The 18,395-nt window shown below is 37.3% G+C and overlaps 1 protein-coding gene across 1 annotated transcript in view; it reads left to right on the top strand.

The window, feature by feature from the left end:
- LOC150088193 (uncharacterized) overlaps nucleotides 1-18,395 on the top strand; it is a 295,820-nt gene that overhangs the window by 220,585 nt on the left and 56,840 nt on the right. The window contains exon 8 of the mRNA XM_090370066.1: nucleotides 4,483-4,629. Within this exon, the coding sequence (XP_090226192.1) occupies nucleotides 4,483-4,629 (147 nt within the window). The remainder of the gene's footprint in view (nucleotides 1-4,482; nucleotides 4,630-18,395) is intronic.

The following is an 18,395-nucleotide window of genomic DNA, read 5'->3' as shown; positions in this document are numbered from 1 at the left end:
TAGGCACCTGTGAGGTGATCTTATGAGACTGAGGTGTATAAAATGTTGAATGGTTTGAACATGCTCAATGCTGATGGGATTCTTCCTCTTTTCCAGAATAATCGCCTTAGAGGGCATAAATTCAATTTGAGGAAAGGCAGTTTTAGGATAGACTTGTGGAAGTTTGCCTTTAGCCAGTGGGTGGTTGATTGCTCCAACAAACTTCCATCTGTCATTGTAGAAGCTTAAATACATTCAAGGCAGAATTTGACAAACATTTGGAGCAAGTGGATGGATGAAATAAGGGTGTTTTTTTTTTTTGGCTGATGCTATATAAGCTTGCTTTCTAGTATCATCTGCCTTTTCTAATGCTATTGTCTCACCAAACTGACTCAATACTGCTTTGTCCATTAATGTCAACTGGATGCACTTCCTTAGATTTTATGTGTTTCTTAACTAACATCAGGACCCCTCCTTCCTATCTATCCTTTCTGTACACAATGTACTCCACAAATTCCAATTCTGCATTCCTTATTTCTCTGTGACACCACGTCTCTACTATCCCAACAATATTTGATGTCTTCACCAGCAACTCAAATTCATCAAATTTGAGTTGCTGGGGTTTATTTACTATAACCCTAGCATTGGTGTACTGCTTTGCTGCCATTCAGTATACATACACCTATTCTTGCTTTTAGTTACTCTAAGACAACTCATGTATTTACTTATTCTATGATGACTCTCAGCAGTCCTTGAAATCCCCAGCAACTTACATTCCAGGCTGCTGCTGCTCATTCCAATAGAGCAGTGCAAGAATCAGTTTCACCTCTGCCTGTAGCTACTGTTAACCTATCAGTCCGTGTACGCCCCCAAGCTGACAGCTTTCCGACCCGCCTAACACTGCCTCGATAACACCAGCAAATATTTTTGTAATAATTAACTAATACATAATTAGTAGTTTTAGTTTCGACAATTTAATGATTTAGGATAGAACAAGTAATATGTAGGGTGTGAATAAATTAGTTATACAGTTTCTCATTTATTTTTTTTTTTTATTATTATTTTTTTTTATGAAAACCCCGAACACTATAGGTATTACAACTTATGGTACTTAGTACCATGCTTGGGTTATCATCGAAAAACTATGGATAGGATTTCCAGCCAATGGAAGAAGGTCATTAATATACAAGAGGAAAAGAGTGGGGGGAAAGAACTGAACCTTGGGGGATACCGGCAATAGTGGAGAAGTTAGAAGACAGAAAGCCATCTACTATCACCCTCAGTAAGTGATCAGAGAGAAAACTGGATAATCAATTACAAAAAACAGTTGGTAAACCATAAGATGGAAGCTTGTTTAGAAGACCTTTTTGACAAACACGATCGAAAGCCTTTGAGATATCAAGAGGAACTGCTTGTGTTTCACCAAACGTTTCCACTGAATCTGTCCATAAATGGGTAACATAAGCCAGAATATCATCAGTGGATCGACACTGATGGAATCTATGCTGATGATCGTTGATCAGACGGAAGGTTTCTAGGTAGTTTAAAAGTTGGCCGTTAATTGATTTCTCCATTACTTTAGAAAGAGTAGAAGTAATTGCAATGGGACGATAATTGGATGGGAGGGACTTGTCGCCCTTTTCAGGAATTGGCTGGATATGAGCAAATTTCCCAGCAGAAGAAAAAATACCTATGGAATAAGAAAGTAAAAATAAGTGGCAAAGAACAGGAGTGAATTCAGGAGCACAGGTTTTGAGAACAAGGGGAAAAATACTATCAGGACCTGGAGCTTTCTTAGCATCAAGATTTGTTAGAATCCTTCTGACATCCTTTTGACAGAAGACCACAGGAGGCATTGAATGGAATGTGTTGGAAATGGTGGAAGATGTTTTACCAAGATCATTAATACGTGAGTTGGAAGAAAAATGAGATGCTAGCAGGTCAGCTTTATTCTTGGCTGAAGTGACATCAGAACCATCTGGTTTTGACAGAGGTGGGAGCAGAGATGGGTAAAAGTTGCGGCCAATAGCTTTGGCAAGAGACCAGAATGCTCGGCTACCATTAGGGCAAGAAGCAAGTTTTCTACTTTTAGCTTGTTCAAAATCTAGTTTGGAGTGATTAATGACGGCTTTACAATTGTTGCGAGCTTTGGTGTAGGCAGAAAATGAAACTGAAGAATTGGAAACAAGCCAATTACGTTTTTCTCTTGAACAGCCTTAGCAAATTTATTGGAAAACCAAGGTTTAGATAAAGGACAAGATTTTAAAGTGGAGTGTGGAATAAAGGATTCCATTCCTGCAAGAATAATTTCACTGACACGATCTGAGCAAAAGTTGACATCAGAAGTTTTGAAACAAGTAATCCGACCAAGGAGGAGATCAACACGAGGTTGGGAATTGCCATGAGATAAAGGCTCCATTGGAGAAGATACAATCACCAAGTTGTGATATGAGGTGCCTAATGGACCACTCACTTTGACTGTGTACTTAGAAGCGGTGTTTGTGAGAACAAGATCAAGTGTGTTGGCTGTATGGTTAGGATTGTCCAGTATTCTTGTAGGTAAGTGAACAATCTCTGCAAGGTCATTAGTAATTGCAAAAGCCTGAGCATCTTGACCAGTTGCGTCGGTGTGACTAGAAAACGGAAGCCAGCTGGAGTTGTCAACATTAAATTCACCAAGGAAAATTACCTCGCTGTTAGGAAAGTTGGACTGGAGAAAGTCAAGTTGTAAAGAGAGGAAGTCATAGAGCTCCAAGTGATTAGTGAAGTTGCGAGAACTGTAGAGACAACAGATGAATTTGATACAATGAGGTGGTGAGATTTTAAGCCAGAGAAGATCAAAAAGAGTAGATTCCAAATTACCAAGTCTCTCGTAGGGAATATCGGAATGGACATATGCACAAGTGCCACTTTACACTAGAAAAAGTACATGGGGTTTAGCAGACTGCAAATGGAAATAGACATTGTTGAGATTAGAATTGAGACCATGTATATTTGTGAAATGAACTAGGAAGTGTTTGGGAGGTTTAGATCTTTTTGCAGATAAGCTTGCTCTATTAGTTTGATAATTCATGGTGTATTCAATAGTAAGAAAAAGTGTGCGAGGGATGGAACATGCTGTATGAAGTAATGAAATTTTCGGATATAATTGGTATACAGTATACAGCTGTTATAAATAAAATGTGTACTAGAGATCAACACACAGAAGTAACATTACATTAGGTGATTAAAATGTTTCCTTCATTGTTCTCAAATTCCTAAAATCTGTCTGCCACACTATGACACAGTTTGGCACAAAAATCTTTGTTTGCATCAACTTCCTAAAAGGTGTCAGTGATGAAGTATTGAGATCATCAATGGTAACAGGTTTTCAGCCATAAACCTTATCCTCAGTCGCTCCTCAATTGAAAATGTCTGTGGGCTTTAATTTTGGTGGTGACCATTTAGTTGATTCTTGCAAATATATCTGCCTCGGAGGAAATTCTGGTAAGGCACACACCTTGAACATAATGATGCTGAATACCATCCTGCTGGAAGAGAAGCTCTGCATGATGGATTGCTGGTGCAGCTGCAGTATGACAGGATCTCTTAATATGTTCAGATATGCATTTCCTGTGGCTGGTACAACATAGGACCAGTGATTCTAAAACACAAAATTCTATCACAAACTGTAACTCCTGGTTAGTTCATCCACTCATCTCTCATGATCTGGGGATTTTCAGACGACCTCTGAACATAATTGTGCCTGTTGACTAAGACTGACAATTTGAGCTAGTTTTGTTGGACCAGGTAATCTTCTCAGGGAATACACCACCTTGCCTTAACTCATTCAGTATAATCTCTCAGAACTGGAAGCATCAGTCTGAATAATCTTCTAACAAACTGTATATTAGCTGTAGCTTCAAATGTAAATTTTCCTTCAACCAACACAAGATCTGTATGAAATTTCTATCTGTTTAGAAGCCCTTCTGGTTAATTTCTTTGGACTTTGCAAGAATGCTTGTGCCATTAACATTGCATTTTCAGGGATTGTAACAGTTATTGGTTGACCACCCTTTGGTACATCAACAATTCACCCTTGTCTGGTCAAATTTTTCATGTAGTCTGTAGGATGAAAATGGATATCATGAAGAATGATAGTCTGTTTGGGCGAGTGGTGTTAAAAACTTCATGCCACTTTGTCCAGAAAAATTCCACATTCTTGTTCTTCCAGTATTGTTTGAATACCCACTTGGATTTGTCAACTGTTAAATTCCCAGCCATCACATGAACCTTCATATTATCTACCTGAAAATAACATTAAAAATAAAATATCTGGCTGTACACCTACTTTTGCACTCTTGTGTGTAATATTGACTTTTCCTTCATTTATAAATATTGTGAATTTATCAATCCTTCCCCTAGAAAAAACATATAAGCACAGTACCTATAGTTTACATTCTGTTTGTCTAGAATGATAAGTTAAAAATTCACACTAACAAATTATTTATGTTTGTTAAATAGAGTGAAATTTCCCAAGATAATGTGGAAAGGTTAACAGAAAAGCTGGATAATCTAACTTTAGATTCTTCATCCCTGAAAGGTATAGACATACACTACATTGCAAAAGCTTTACAGAAAATATCTTCTATTTTCTACTTGAATAGAACAGTAAGTATAAAATATTAAAGCTTCATTTTTTTTTAATATAACAGTTGAAAATTAAAATGAAAATTGCTCGCATCACTCCAATGATGTGAGTAATTTTGTCCTTTTCTTGTTAAAAATATTTATTCCATAAACTGTATTATGCGGGATTAGCATTTATCTTATTTTACCTTCACAGAAGGTAAAATAAGATAAATATTGTTTACTATCTCAATGGCCCCAAGTCAAGAGATGGTGTCCAAGCAATTTTCTTATGTGATATATATAGTGATCTTTTTAATTGATTTAGTTCTGTTTTATTTCTCTCTCTCTCTCTCTCTCTCTCTCTCTCTCTCTCTCTCCCCCCTCCCCCCTCCCCACATGGTGGGGCAGGAAACATGGGTATTAAGACAACATCCACAACTAAAACAGAGAAAAAATGGATTTTGTGACTTAACCACCAATAGTACCAACACCCTCTAACTTAGTCATCATGAATGAAAAAGACCACGAGTCTTCACAGGATAAAAAAGGAACCATCTTTATGGGAAATACCTTCTGTTCTCATTGTGCATTTACTGGGTATTTTTTTTAATGTAAATCCCAAACATGAGAGGTATTAGAACCTATAGTACTTAGTACCGTGCTTGGGTTGGATGTTGAGAAGACGAAAGAAGATATTTGTTGACATTGGACTTGAACTTCTGTAGACTGTAATTTTCAGGAAATACGTATGAAGGAAGGTTGTTCCAGAAAATGGCAGTTGAATGAATAAACGAGGAAGATGAAAAGTTGGTTCTGTGAGTTTGAAGTTGGACAGTAAATGGATGTTGGCTGGTGGCGGCACGTGTTTAGGCTGTTTTGAAAGAGAAAGCGGGAATTATAGAAACCAATTCAAAAGACCAGTGCCCATGGAAATATCTCTAGGCATGCAGCAGAAACAGTATTCTATGAGACAGCGAGTGGAGAGATTCTGTTAGAGATAAATCATTAATTAAAATAATTGCTCTCTTCTGAATGGAATCAAGAAGCCTGAGAGAGAGGTTTGGGGGGCACCACCCCAAATGCGGGAAAAATATTTCATGATAGGGCGGATTTGCGATTTGTACAGAGTGAACAGCTGTTTGGAAGAAAAGTAACGCTGAGAGCAAAAGAGAAAACCAAGTTTTTTAGATGCAGAGGAAGCAATATTTGTAATGTGCTTGTGCCAATAGAGATTAGAAGTCAGGGTAATCCCCAAAAGAGAAATATATCATTTTGCCTAGAAATCGGAGTGTCACCAAAGATAAGCATAGCAGTAGAAGAATCCTTTTTGCGAGATATAAGACAAGACTGAGTTTTAGAAGGATTGAAATCAACTAAGTTGTCTTTGCCCCACTGGAGAATTGCCTAGAGATCGACATTTAAGGAATTGATAGCAGATTTTCGGGAAGTGGAAGCTGATTGAACAGTGCAAGGTTTCTCAAAATGGAAAGTGGAATGCAATCTGCTATCATCGGCAAAACAATGAATAGGATTTCTAGTCAATGGAAGAAGGTCATTAATATACAAGAGGAAAAGAGTGGGGGGAAGAACTGATCCTTGGGGGACACTGGCATTGGTGGAGAAGTTAGAAGACAGAGAGCCATCTACCATCTCCTTCAGTGAGCGATCAGAGAAAAAACTGGATTACCAATTACAAAAAACAGTTGGAAAACCATAAGATGGAAGCTTGTTTAGAAGACCTTTATTCCAAACACGATCAAAAGCATTTGAGATGTCAGAAGCAACTGCTTGTGTTTCACCGAACTTTTCCATTGAATTAGTCCATAAATGGGTAACATAAGCCAGAATATCACCAATGGATCGACACTGACGGAATCCATACTGGCAATCGGTGATCAGACGGAAGGTTTCTAGGTAGTTTAAGAGTTGGCGGTTGGCAGTATACAACCAAACTTTCTCTTTTCTTGTGCAGAGAATTGAGGTAGGAGGCAGCTCTCAAAAATGATTAAAAAACTTCAGTCTAATGATCTCCAAATAGAGATATTGCAACTGACATTCAGCTGTGAAAGCAAAAAATCTTTGGTGAACTCCTAGTTTTATTTACTTATGCATTAAAATTAGCATTAGTAGAGGAATATCATGTAAGAAACAAGCTTATACAGCATCAGCCAAAAAAAACAAAAAAAAACCTTCCCATTTCACCCATCCATTTGCTCCAAATGTTTGTCCAATTCATCCTTGAATTTATTTAAGCTATCAACTTTCATAATGATGGATAGAAGTTTGTTCCAACAATCAACTACCCGCTGGCTAAAGCAAAATTTTTGTATGTCTATTCTATAACCATCTTTCTTCAATTTGAATTTATAATCCTTCAGGTTTGTAATCTGAGCAAGAGGAAGAATCCCATCAGCATTGAGCCTACTCATACCATACAAGGGCCTTATACACCTCAGTCAGATCACCTTGCAGGTGCCTAGTCTCCAGATGCTGCAATTTGCAGAACTTAAGCCTTTCTTGGTAAGAGTACCACTTTGTTTTCCTCACCAATCTCGTTACCCTTCTCTGTACTCATTCTAGCAATTCTATATCATTCCTAAAATGAGGCCTCCACACTTGTATGCAGTACTCAAGGTGTGGCCTGAACATCACCTTATACAAGGGATAATCACCTCATCATCCCTGCTACCAAAATTGCGGTATATCAGGGGTAGCCAACAAGTCGATCGCAGCTTTAATTTCATTCAATCACGACGAATTTTAAATATATCTAAAAATCAATTAATCAAAATCTAAATGTTGTTATTATTATGCACTCCACTGGATATGTTTGATACAAATCTGTTGAATGATGTGACTACTCTTGTTGCTGCGCAGCCTCTAGGCTTCTCTTGTGAAAATTCATTCAGTCACGTTGTGGAGAGCATAGAGCATTGTCGAATTCTTATTTAGCTTACATAATATTAATAACTGGGCAGTACTTTTTATATGTTAATTTAATACCCTTTGATTTAAAATGAATTTTCATTTTTAGGGGAAACTAGAATACCTTTTTGGAATGATAAAAGAAAAATGTTATTGTTTCATTTGCAATGCTTCCGTGGCTATACCCAAAGTAGGAAATTTAGAAAGGCACTTCAATGCTCCATGGTAAATACCAATCGGATTTTTTGCCTAATAGTGACCTTAGAAAAAATAAATTAAAAGAACTTAAATCAGATTATTCGCATAACAAAATTTCTTCAAGACACCTAGTTAACCATCTAAAGCAGTAACTGTAGCATCATTTAAAGTGGGTCATCTTCTTGGGAAAAAAATGCAAACCATTTTCTGATGGTCATCAAAGATATATTTTTAGGAATAACAGATTATCTTTTTGAAAATGTTAAGAACAAAAATGAAATTAAAAGTGCTCTTCAAGATCTGCAGTTATCTTGAAATACTGTGATGTGACGAATCGAAAAAATGAGTAAAAATGTGAGCGAAGAATTGTGTGCTCATATTGCTAATTGTGTGCCCTTTTCTTTACAACTGGATGAATCTACAGACATCAGTGATATAGCTCAATTGCCCATTTTTCTTCATATGGTTTTCGATGATTCTGCCACTAGAAAAGAACTGCTGGGTATGGTTTTGTTAATTCGTTAAAAGAAAGGACTACAGGTTTTGATATATTTAACGCAAACATTTAAAAATTTTATTGAAAAAATTAAATTGCCACTATTTAAGCTTATATCAGTGGATAACAGATGGAGCTAAAGCAATGACAGGGCATCTTAACGCATTCATCGCATTGTGCCAAAAGGATAATGAATTCCCAAATTTTTTGAGTTACCACTGTATCATCCACCAAGTGTTAGCCAGCAAAAGATTAAATACTAAAAGTGTTGTGGACATAGCTTTCAAAATCGTGAATTCCATCAGAGGAAGTCTCCAAAGGAGACTTTTCAAAATGCAGCTCAATATAAATGAACCAGATCTGATATTACACACAGATGTGAGGTAGCTGAGTTGGAGTTTCTACAGAGATTTCAAAATTTGCTGAATGAAATAAAAAAAAATTGTTGATCAAAGGGGAGATGATTATTAGCAACTACAAGATACTGAGTGGTTGTGTGATCTGGCTTTCTTGGCAGATTTTAACAGTAAATTAAGTGATCTGAAATTGGAATTACAAGGGAAAAAAAATGTGGGTGACATGATTAGTGGTATTTCTGCATATAAATATCAATTTTTGGCAATGGCTAAGAATCTCAAAGAAAAAAAATTCGATCATTTTGCAAATATGCAAGCTCATTATTAGCAGCTACATTGTTCAATATATTTCTTATCCATTTAATGTCGACTCAGGTATGAAACAAATTGCAGAAAAAATCGCTGAGATTTTTTACATGGAGAAAATATTACTTGAAAATGAAATTATTACATTGCGAAACGATATCTTCCTCAAAGCCAGATCATCGGAAAAAGACTTTTGAAAATATGTTTGGGGAGAGAAGTACCCAAATATAAAAAATAATGCAGTGAACATTTAAATTCCTGTTTTGTTCCACATATCTATGGGAATAGGTCTTTTCGTATTTGAAACAAACAAAGATGAAGAATCACTCTACTCTTACGGACTTGCATGCAGAAGATTCTTTATGGTTGGCCTTATCATAGTATATTTCCAATTTTGAAAGCTTGGCAGATGACACGAAGACACAAACTTCACATAAATTAAAAATTTAAATATGTATGAATTTAAAATATGAATTGTGAATTGTATTTAATTTTAAAATTTATAAACGTTTTTCAATATGATATGTGTTGATTAACTTTTTTAACCATGTGCAATGAAATTCTTGAGATGGTAGATCGCGACACATTTGAAGAAAAAAAGTAGATCGCATCACAAATTCAGTTGGTTACCCCTGCTGTATATCATTGGCAATACCCCATGACCTTCTCTGGAAGCCTGTTTGCACTGCTCAGAAAACTTCATATCTGACTCCACAATTACTCTAGGTCTTTTTCATTCTTCACCACTCTGAGTGTAGTACCACACACAGTTCATAGGTTTCTCTGGGGGTTACTGCTACCCATAAGCAGCACTTTGCATTTGTCAATGTTAAACTTCAGTACCACTTCTCAACCCATCTGCCCAACTTTTCTAGATCCCGTTGCAGTATCATACCATCATTACTGTTATTAACAACCCTGCCAACATTTGTATTATCTTGGACATTAAGCCTAATATACCTTCATCAGTATCATTGATAAATATACAAAGCAACAATGCTGAACCCTGGTAGATTCCACTAATAACATTAGTCCACAATGAGCAGTGTCCATTGATTACGACTCTGTGTCTTCCCACACTCAACATCCCTTGTAATGCAACTTGCCCTTAATACTTCTCTAATTTGTACAGTAGTCTTCCATGTGCAACAGTATTAAAAACTTTCCTGAAATCCAAGTATAAGATATCAGAATTATTTTTTGCATCCAGTTCCTTTGTGATCACATCATAGTATCCATTCCAGTTGGACAGACAAGGCTTGCCCTCAGCAAACACATGCTGTGTCTGAATAATTATTGCAGTCTTGTCTAGATGATCCTGCAATGCTTCTTTAACCAGTGATTCCATTATTTTCCCTGGAACAGAAGTTAAGCTAACAGGTCTGTAATTACTTGTGTTACCCTTTGATTCCCCTTTGTGAATTGGGGAATCAAAGGGTAACATTTGCACATCTCCAGTTTATGGAGACCTCCTCAAGGATGCTGTCATAATTATGGCTAAGGGTTTGCTCATTTCCTTTGCCCCCCCCCAGGTGCCTTTCTTATGTTTAATTTCTAAAATTTCTCCTCCACTTTGTTCTCTTTGTTATTATAAAATGATTTAGCTTCCTGTTAGTTTAAAAAAAAAAAAAAAAAAAAAAAAGCCTTTGTCCTCCACTTCCCACAGAATTCCTCATGTGTGAATGTAAATGCAATATACTTATTCAGTTTGTCAGCTATCTGGGCAGGATAATCAACAGTTGAACCATCAATGTCAAATGGACCAATCCAATTCATCCCCTTTCTTGTAGAGTATATATAAATAAAGAAGTCTTTGCTGTTTTTCTTTGCATTCTTTCCCAAAGATTTCTTATAATCTACCTTTGCCTACCTAACTCCTTTTGTGAATTTATTAGAGACTAGCTTATATCTGCCATGGGTTTCTATCTTGGCTGATAATTTATGTGCATCCCATGAATTTTTATTCACTGCCACGAGTCTCATTAGTTCATCTGACATCCATCTAGGCCTAAACCTTGAACAATATTTCTTGGTATGAAAAGCCTAGGAGCTTACAAGATTAATTCCTTGATCCTGTTGTAAAGGTACAAACGCCAATCCTTGGTGTTTGTACCTTTACAACAGTTGCGACCTTGGCAGTGGCATGGTGGGCGTGGTTTATTTATTCTTTTGATTCATTGGTCAATATATGAGGCATGTATGGGATGAGGAAATGTTTCATTCTTTTGTTTCTACTTTCTAAGTGACAGTTAATATTGACTTTTTGTTTTCTTGTGAAAGTTGTTTATTTTTGATCCACACTTTCTAAGCCACAATTAGTATTGATTTATTATTTCCTTGTGGTAGTTGTTTATTTTTTATCCACAGTGCTTTTGTGAATGACATAGGCTATGAGAGTTAAATAAAAATAGTTTCTCTATATTATTATTTAATTCTTTGTAGTTATTCAACCCATCATCAATTATGTCAAGTGCTCAAAAGAAAAAGTGTCGACAGTATCTGGATGATACAGTCGATCCAGATATGACAGTATCTGGATACCTAGCTTGTGGTTTTATTGAAAGTCCATTTGACTCAAGACAACCTATGTGTCTTATGTGTAATAGTTCTTTTTCAAATGAGGCTATGGAACTGTCAAGACTCTAATATCACTTGAAAAGGAAATATCCTGATAAAGTTGATAAACATATCGAATATTTTAAAAATTTAAAACAGAACACTGCCATTTCCTTATTTAAGAACACTGCTGTTTCCTTATTTAAGAAGAACACACAAACAAATGATGATCTTATAAAATTGCAGAAATCATTGCAAAAACTGGTAGTGCTCATACAGTTGCTGAGACTGTTGTACGATCAGAATTAGAGACTGTAATTTTAAAAGCATTGCCATTGAGCAATGATTCAATTTGAAGACTAATCGATGAGATGGCAGTTAATATTGAAGAGCAGCTAATTGACAAACTAAAAACAATAAAATTTTCTATTCAGATTGATGAATCCATAGTTACTGACAATAAGGCCCCTCTAATGGTATACGTTTGTTATTTCGATGATGATTGTAAATTTCAAGAAGAGATGTTTGTAAAATTTATAGAAATCGACTGTACTGGAGCATCCATTTTTGCTGCTATAAAAACATGGTTTGATGAAAAAATAGGGAACCACTGGAAAATTTGGTATTAGCATTAGTATAGGCATTTGATGCAAGAAAGCAAGCTTATGCAGCATCAGCCAAAAAAAAAAAAAAAAAAAACCCACTTCACCCCTCTGTTCGTTCAAAATACCTGTCCAGCTGAGCCTTAAACTTATTTAGGCTGTCAACGTCCACTACAAGGGATGGAAGTCTGTTCCACCAACCAACCACCCGCTGGCTAAAGGCAAATTTCCGCACGTCTATCCTACATCTGTCTTTCCTCAATTTGAATTTATGCCCTCTCAGGTCATTATTCTGAGCTAGAGGAAAAATCCCATCAGCATTGAGCATGCTCAAACCATTCAAGGCTTATACAACTCTATCAGATCACCTCGCTGGTGCCTAGTCTCCAGACACTGTAATTTGCAAAACTTAAGCCTTTCTTTGTAAGAGCACCCCTTTGTTCCATTCACTAATCTTGTTGCCCTTCTCTGTACTCGTTCCAGCAGCTCTACATCCTTCTTGAAATGAGGCCTCCAGACCTCATTTCAAGAAGTACTCTAGGTGTGGCCTGACCATTGCCTTATACAAGGGAATAATCACCTCCTTATCCCTGCTGGAAAAATTCCTGTATATCATTGACAATACTCCATGAGCTACGCTTGCAGCCCGTCTGCACTGCTCAGAGAACTTCATATCTGCCTGCACAACCACCCCCAAGTCCCTTTCATTCTCTACCACTGTCAGTGTAGTACCACAGAGTTGATACGTTGCTCTGGGGTTGCTGTTTCCCATGTGTAGTACTTTACATTTGTCAATGTTAAACTTCATTTGCCACCTCTCAGCCCATCTGCTCAACCTTTCCAGATCCTGTTGTAGCAGCATAGTGTCAGTAGTGTCCTTGACAATCCTGCCAACCTTTGTATCGTCTGCAAACTTGGACATTAAGCTTGATATACCATCATCAATATCATTTATAAATACAGAAAACAATAATGAACACAACACTGAGCCCTGAGGGACTCCACTAATAACATTAGTCCACGATGAGCAGTGTCCATTGATTACCACTCTCTGTCTTCTCCCCATCAACCACCCCTTTATCCATAGCAGCAATTTGCCTCCAATGTCACACTGCTCCAATTTGTGTAGTAGTCTTCCATTTGCAACAGTATCAAAAGCCTTTCTAAGATCCAAGTATGTAATATCAAAGCTATTCCCTGCATCCAGTTCTTTTGTGACTGCATCATAGTATCCAATCAAATTGGTAAGGCAAGACTTCTCCTTAACAAAGCCATGCTGTGTCTGAGCTATAACTGAAGTCTTGTCTAAATGATCCTGCAGTGCTTCTTTAACCAGTGCCTCCATTAATTTTCCTGGAACAGAAGTTAAGCTCACGGGTCTATAATTACTTGTGTCAGCCTTTGATCCTCCTTTGTGAATTGGGGTCACATTTGCACATTTCCAGTCCAAGGAAGCTCTCATAATTATGGCTAAGGGTTTGCTTACTTCCTTTGCTGCTTCTTTTAATATAACTGGATAGATCCCATCCATCCCGGGTGCCTTTCTTGTGTTTATCTTCAACAGTTTCTCCTCCACTTTACTCCCCGTTATTTCAAGATTCTGTAGCTTACTGCTAGAGTTGAATACACCTCTGGTATTCCCCTCGCTGAATAACTCCTCATGTGTGAATGTCGATGCAAAATATTCATTTAGTTTGTTAGCTACCTGAGCAGGATCATCAACAGTTGACCCATCAATATCAAGTGGACCAATCTGATTCATCCCCTTCCTTCTAGAGTTTACATAAGTAAAGAACTCTTTGCTGTTTTTCTTTGCATCCCTTGCCAAGGATTTCTCTTAATCTGCCTTCGCCTGCCTAACCTCCTTTGTAACTTGGTTGCATATCAACTTGTATCTATCATTGGCTTCTGTGTCATGTGTTAATTTGTAAGTATCCCATGCATTTTTCTTCTCTGCCATATGCCTCATTAGTTCATCTGACATCCATTTTGGCCTAAAACTTGAACAATATTTCTTAGTTGGTATGTAAAGCCTAGTTGCTTCCAAGATAAGTTCTTTGAATGCTTCCCATTTTGAATTTGCTGTTGGTAACATCATCAGTTGGTCCCACTGTATAGAATTTAAATACTGTCTCAGTCCATCCTAGTCGCCTTTATGGAAGCAATAACCCTTCCCTTTACCCCTAATGGTAGTTACCTCTTTGAGTAAATCCCACTTCAGCACAATGTGATCACTGCCACCTAGTGGTTCCTTTATCTGCAGATTCTTAATGCATGAAGAATCACTGCTGATAATCAAATCAAGAGTATTACTCTCTCTAGTTGCCTCCCGAACATGCTGATGTAGAAAACAATCATCCAATAAATCCACAAAAGCCCTGATAGTGTGTGAGTGACCAGCCCCCAAATTCCTGTCAATATCTGGGAAATTAAAATCTCCCATTATAAGACTCTCTGATTTACTGGCCCACTCTATTTCCCTGTACAGTTTCTTATTATACTCATCAGAGTCATTAGGCCTATAGCACACTCCTACTCTCAATTTTGATCTCCCAATGCTTATGTCACACCAAACTGACTCAACACTGCACTGTCCAGCGATGTCGACTGGCTTCACTTCCTTGGTTTTTATGTGTTTCTTAACTAATAGCATAACCCTTCCCCCCTTCCTATCCTGTCTATCCTTTCTGTAGACGTTGTACTCCCCAAATTCCAGTTCTGCATCCCTTATATCTGTGTGACACCACGTCTCTGATATCCCAACAATATCTGCCTTTGATGTTTTGAGCAATACCTCAAATTCATCAAATTTATTTACTAAACTCCTAGCATTGGTGTACACGCAAGTATACCTGCACCTGTTTCTATTCTTAGCTACCCTAACACAACCCATGTGTTTACTTGTACCGCAATGGCTCCCAGCAGTCTCTGAAATATCATGCATCTTGTTTTTCAGGCTTCTGCTCATTCTAATAGAAGCAGTGCAAGAATCTCTTTCACCTCTGCCAGTGGCTACTGTCAATCTATTGGTCTTTGTCTCCCCCCAAGCTATCAGTTTTCTGACCCACCTAACACTGCCTCGATAGCATCAGCAAATATTCTTGCACCCTTTCTATTTAAGTGTATCCCATCCCTGTAGAAGCAGTCTCTCCTGTTAACAAGTACAGACCAGGCTGAAAAAAATTCTACCCCTTGAGCCTTGCACAATCTTTCCAGGGCCAAATTGATCGACAAGGCTCTCATCATATACTCCCTCCTATCGTGTCTGGGCAGAATTGCAGACACTTTCAAATTCAACCCTGAGCCACTGATGGTGCTACCTCCATGGTTGGAAGACATAAAGGTTTTATAACCCACCTAAAGGAAGTATGTCCTGTAGTTCTTGCAATACACTGCATTGTGCACCAACATCATCTGGTTGCAAAATATATTAGTCCATTTCGTTGTCAATCTCTCAGTATAGTTATTAAAACCATCAATAAAATCAAGTCACATAGCAAATATGATTGCCTTTTCAGAAAAAATTGTGTTGATAATGAAGAACAGCATGCGAGGCTTCTTTTACATACAGAAGTCAGATGGCTTTCTAAAGAAAATTGTCTAACAAGATTTGTTAGACAATTTGTAAACCTTTTTGATATGATAATTGGTTTTTTAGAAAGCAAAGGAGACACAGATTTAGCAAAGAAGATCCGCAAACACAAAAACAACATATACTATATGGCTTGGATTTTTCGAAAACTTCAAGACTTAGTGAAGTATCACTTCAACTTCAAGGGAAATTAATTACAGTGATAGATGCAAACATGTATTGAAAGTCTTCACTGAAAAATTTGAAATATTTGAAAGCAATTTAATGAGAAAACAATTTCATGGTATGGAAGAGTTAGCTGAAATCAGTGAATCTCCAAGAATGATGTTAAGAATTATTCAGATCATTTGTGTTCTTTAAAAGGTGAAATGAAAAATAGATTTTCAGATTTATTTTCTTTGGAAGTGAAGCCATGGATGTTAGATTCAGTTAGATGTGATGCTGAGTCTGCTAGTGAAGGAATTGAAGAACTCATTGAATTAAAATGTAACAAAAAATGCAGATATAAATTCGAAATGGCTGAGTTCAGTGGTGGCTTGTGACTCTGATGTACGGAGAGGTGTTGCTTCTTAAAGTTACATTAAATTGACTTGGTTATAAGACATGTAGGCATAGATGGTAATAATAAGCAAGTTAAAAATACTACAAAACAATAACTGAACACTTACTATTAACAGATTTGGTAATCTCGAAATTTTATTTAAAAATAAAATCCATTCTTCTGTTTTTATTTGTTGAAAATAGATTAATAACTTTTACATTCAAGTTTGGTGTACTGTTCAAATCGGCACTGCTCACTCCACAGTTCCTTTGACTCATTTTATCACCTCTGAAAAATGTGTATTGGCAACCTGCCAACTAGGCATTGACTCAACCATTGGGGCCAAAATGTGGAACTGTGGAGCACACAGTTCCACCTACTGTTAAATTTCAAAGTTGAAAACGATTTTGTGTTTTTATTCGTTTAGTCTTGAAATGATTATTGGAAATAGAGGATGAGTATACTATATGTGGGACCTGTTAATAAAAATATTCATTGTGTTGCATTATTCTTCACAAAATTCCATATAACTCCATTGACTGTATACTTAGATTTAAAAGCTGGGGGTGCTGCAATTCCACAGTGCCTACCAATGAGCCACCCTTTTGGTGGGGATCAAAAATAACTAAACTTCTTTATCCAACAAGGTGGTCTGAAATGGCCAGAGTAGTTCTTCGTTTTCCATTGTCTTATATGGTTTAAAGTGGTTTTAGTTCAGTAAATAAAATATTAACAAAGGAAAGAAACAGAATTGATATATGTTCAAGAGGAGACACTAGAATTAAACTTACTAACATTATACTGAACATTGAACTTTTAGCTAAGAAGCATCAGGCTCAAGGATGCAATTGAATAAAGAGTAAGTATAAAGAATTTTCTTGTTTAAAATTTCATGGGGGACGATTAGGAAAAAAATTTTGTAAAAAAAACCCTCTAGGAGGCAATAATTAAAAAAAAGGTTGAGAAATTATAACAAAACCATGCTGTGTGAAATACCTGTCCAGCTGAGCCTTAAACTTATTTAGGCTATCAACTTCCACGACAAGGGATGGAAGTCTGTTCCACCAACCAACCACCCGCTGGCTAAAGGCAAATTTCCTCACGTCTATCCTACATCTGTCTTTCCTCATTTGAATTTATGCCCTCTCAGGTGATTATTCTGAGCAAGAGGAAGAATCCCATCAGCATTGAGCATGCTCAAACCATTCAAGGCTTTATACACCTCTATCAGATCACCTCGCTGGTGCCTAGTCTCCAGACACTGTAATTTGCAAAACTTAAGCCTTTCTTCGTAAGAGCACCCCTTTGTTCCATTCACCAATCTTGTTGCCCTTCTCTGTACTCATTCCAGCATCTCTACATCCTTCTTGAAATGAGACCTCCAGACCTGTATACAGTTCTCTAGGTGTGGCCTGACCATTGCCTTATACAAGGGAATAATCACCTCCTTATCCCTGCTAGAAAAATTCCTACACCATGAGCTACTCTTGCAGCCTGTCTGCACTGCTCAGAAAACTTCATATCTGCCTGCACAACCACCCCCAGGTCCCTTTCATTCTCTACCACTGTCAGTGTAGTACCACAGAGTTGATATGTTGCTCTGGGGTTGCTGTTTCCCATATGTAGTACTTTACATTTGTCAATGTTAAACTTCATTTGCCACCTCTCAGCCCATCTGCTCAACCTTTCCAGATCCTGTTACAGTAGCATAGTGTCAGTAGTGTCCTTGACAACCCTGCCAACCTTTGTATCGTCTGCAAACTTGGACATTAAGCTTGATATACCATCATCAATATCATTTATAAATACAGAAAACAAGAAATGGACCCAACACTGAACCCTGAGGGACTCCACTAATAACATTAGTCCACGATGAGCAGTGTCCATTAATTACCACTCTCTGTCTTCTCCCCCTCAACCACCCCTTTATCCATAGCAGCAATTTGCCTCCAATGCCACACTGCTCCAATTTGTGCAGCAGTCTTCCATGTGCAACAGTATCAAAAGCCTTTCTAAGATCCAAGTATATAATATCAAAGTTATTCCCTGCATTCAGTTCTTTTGTGACTGCATCATAGTATCCAATCAAATTGGTCAGGCAAGACTTCCCCTTAACAAAACCATGCTGTGTCTGAGCTATAACTGAAGTCTTGTCTAGATGATCCTGCAGTGCTTCTTTAACCAGTGCCTCCATTAATTTTCCGGGAACAGAAGTTAAACTAACAGGTCTATA

The sequence above is a fragment of the Mastigoproctus giganteus genome, chromosome 3, assembly GCF_048544385.1.
Source record: "Mastigoproctus giganteus isolate SK-2022 chromosome 3, ASM4854438v1, whole genome shotgun sequence".
In the NCBI taxonomy this organism is placed as follows: Eukaryota; Metazoa; Arthropoda; class Arachnida; order Uropygi; family Thelyphonidae; genus Mastigoproctus; species Mastigoproctus giganteus.
The sequence above is the reverse complement of the archived record's forward strand: the minus strand, read 5'-3'. Positions and strand labels throughout refer to the sequence as shown.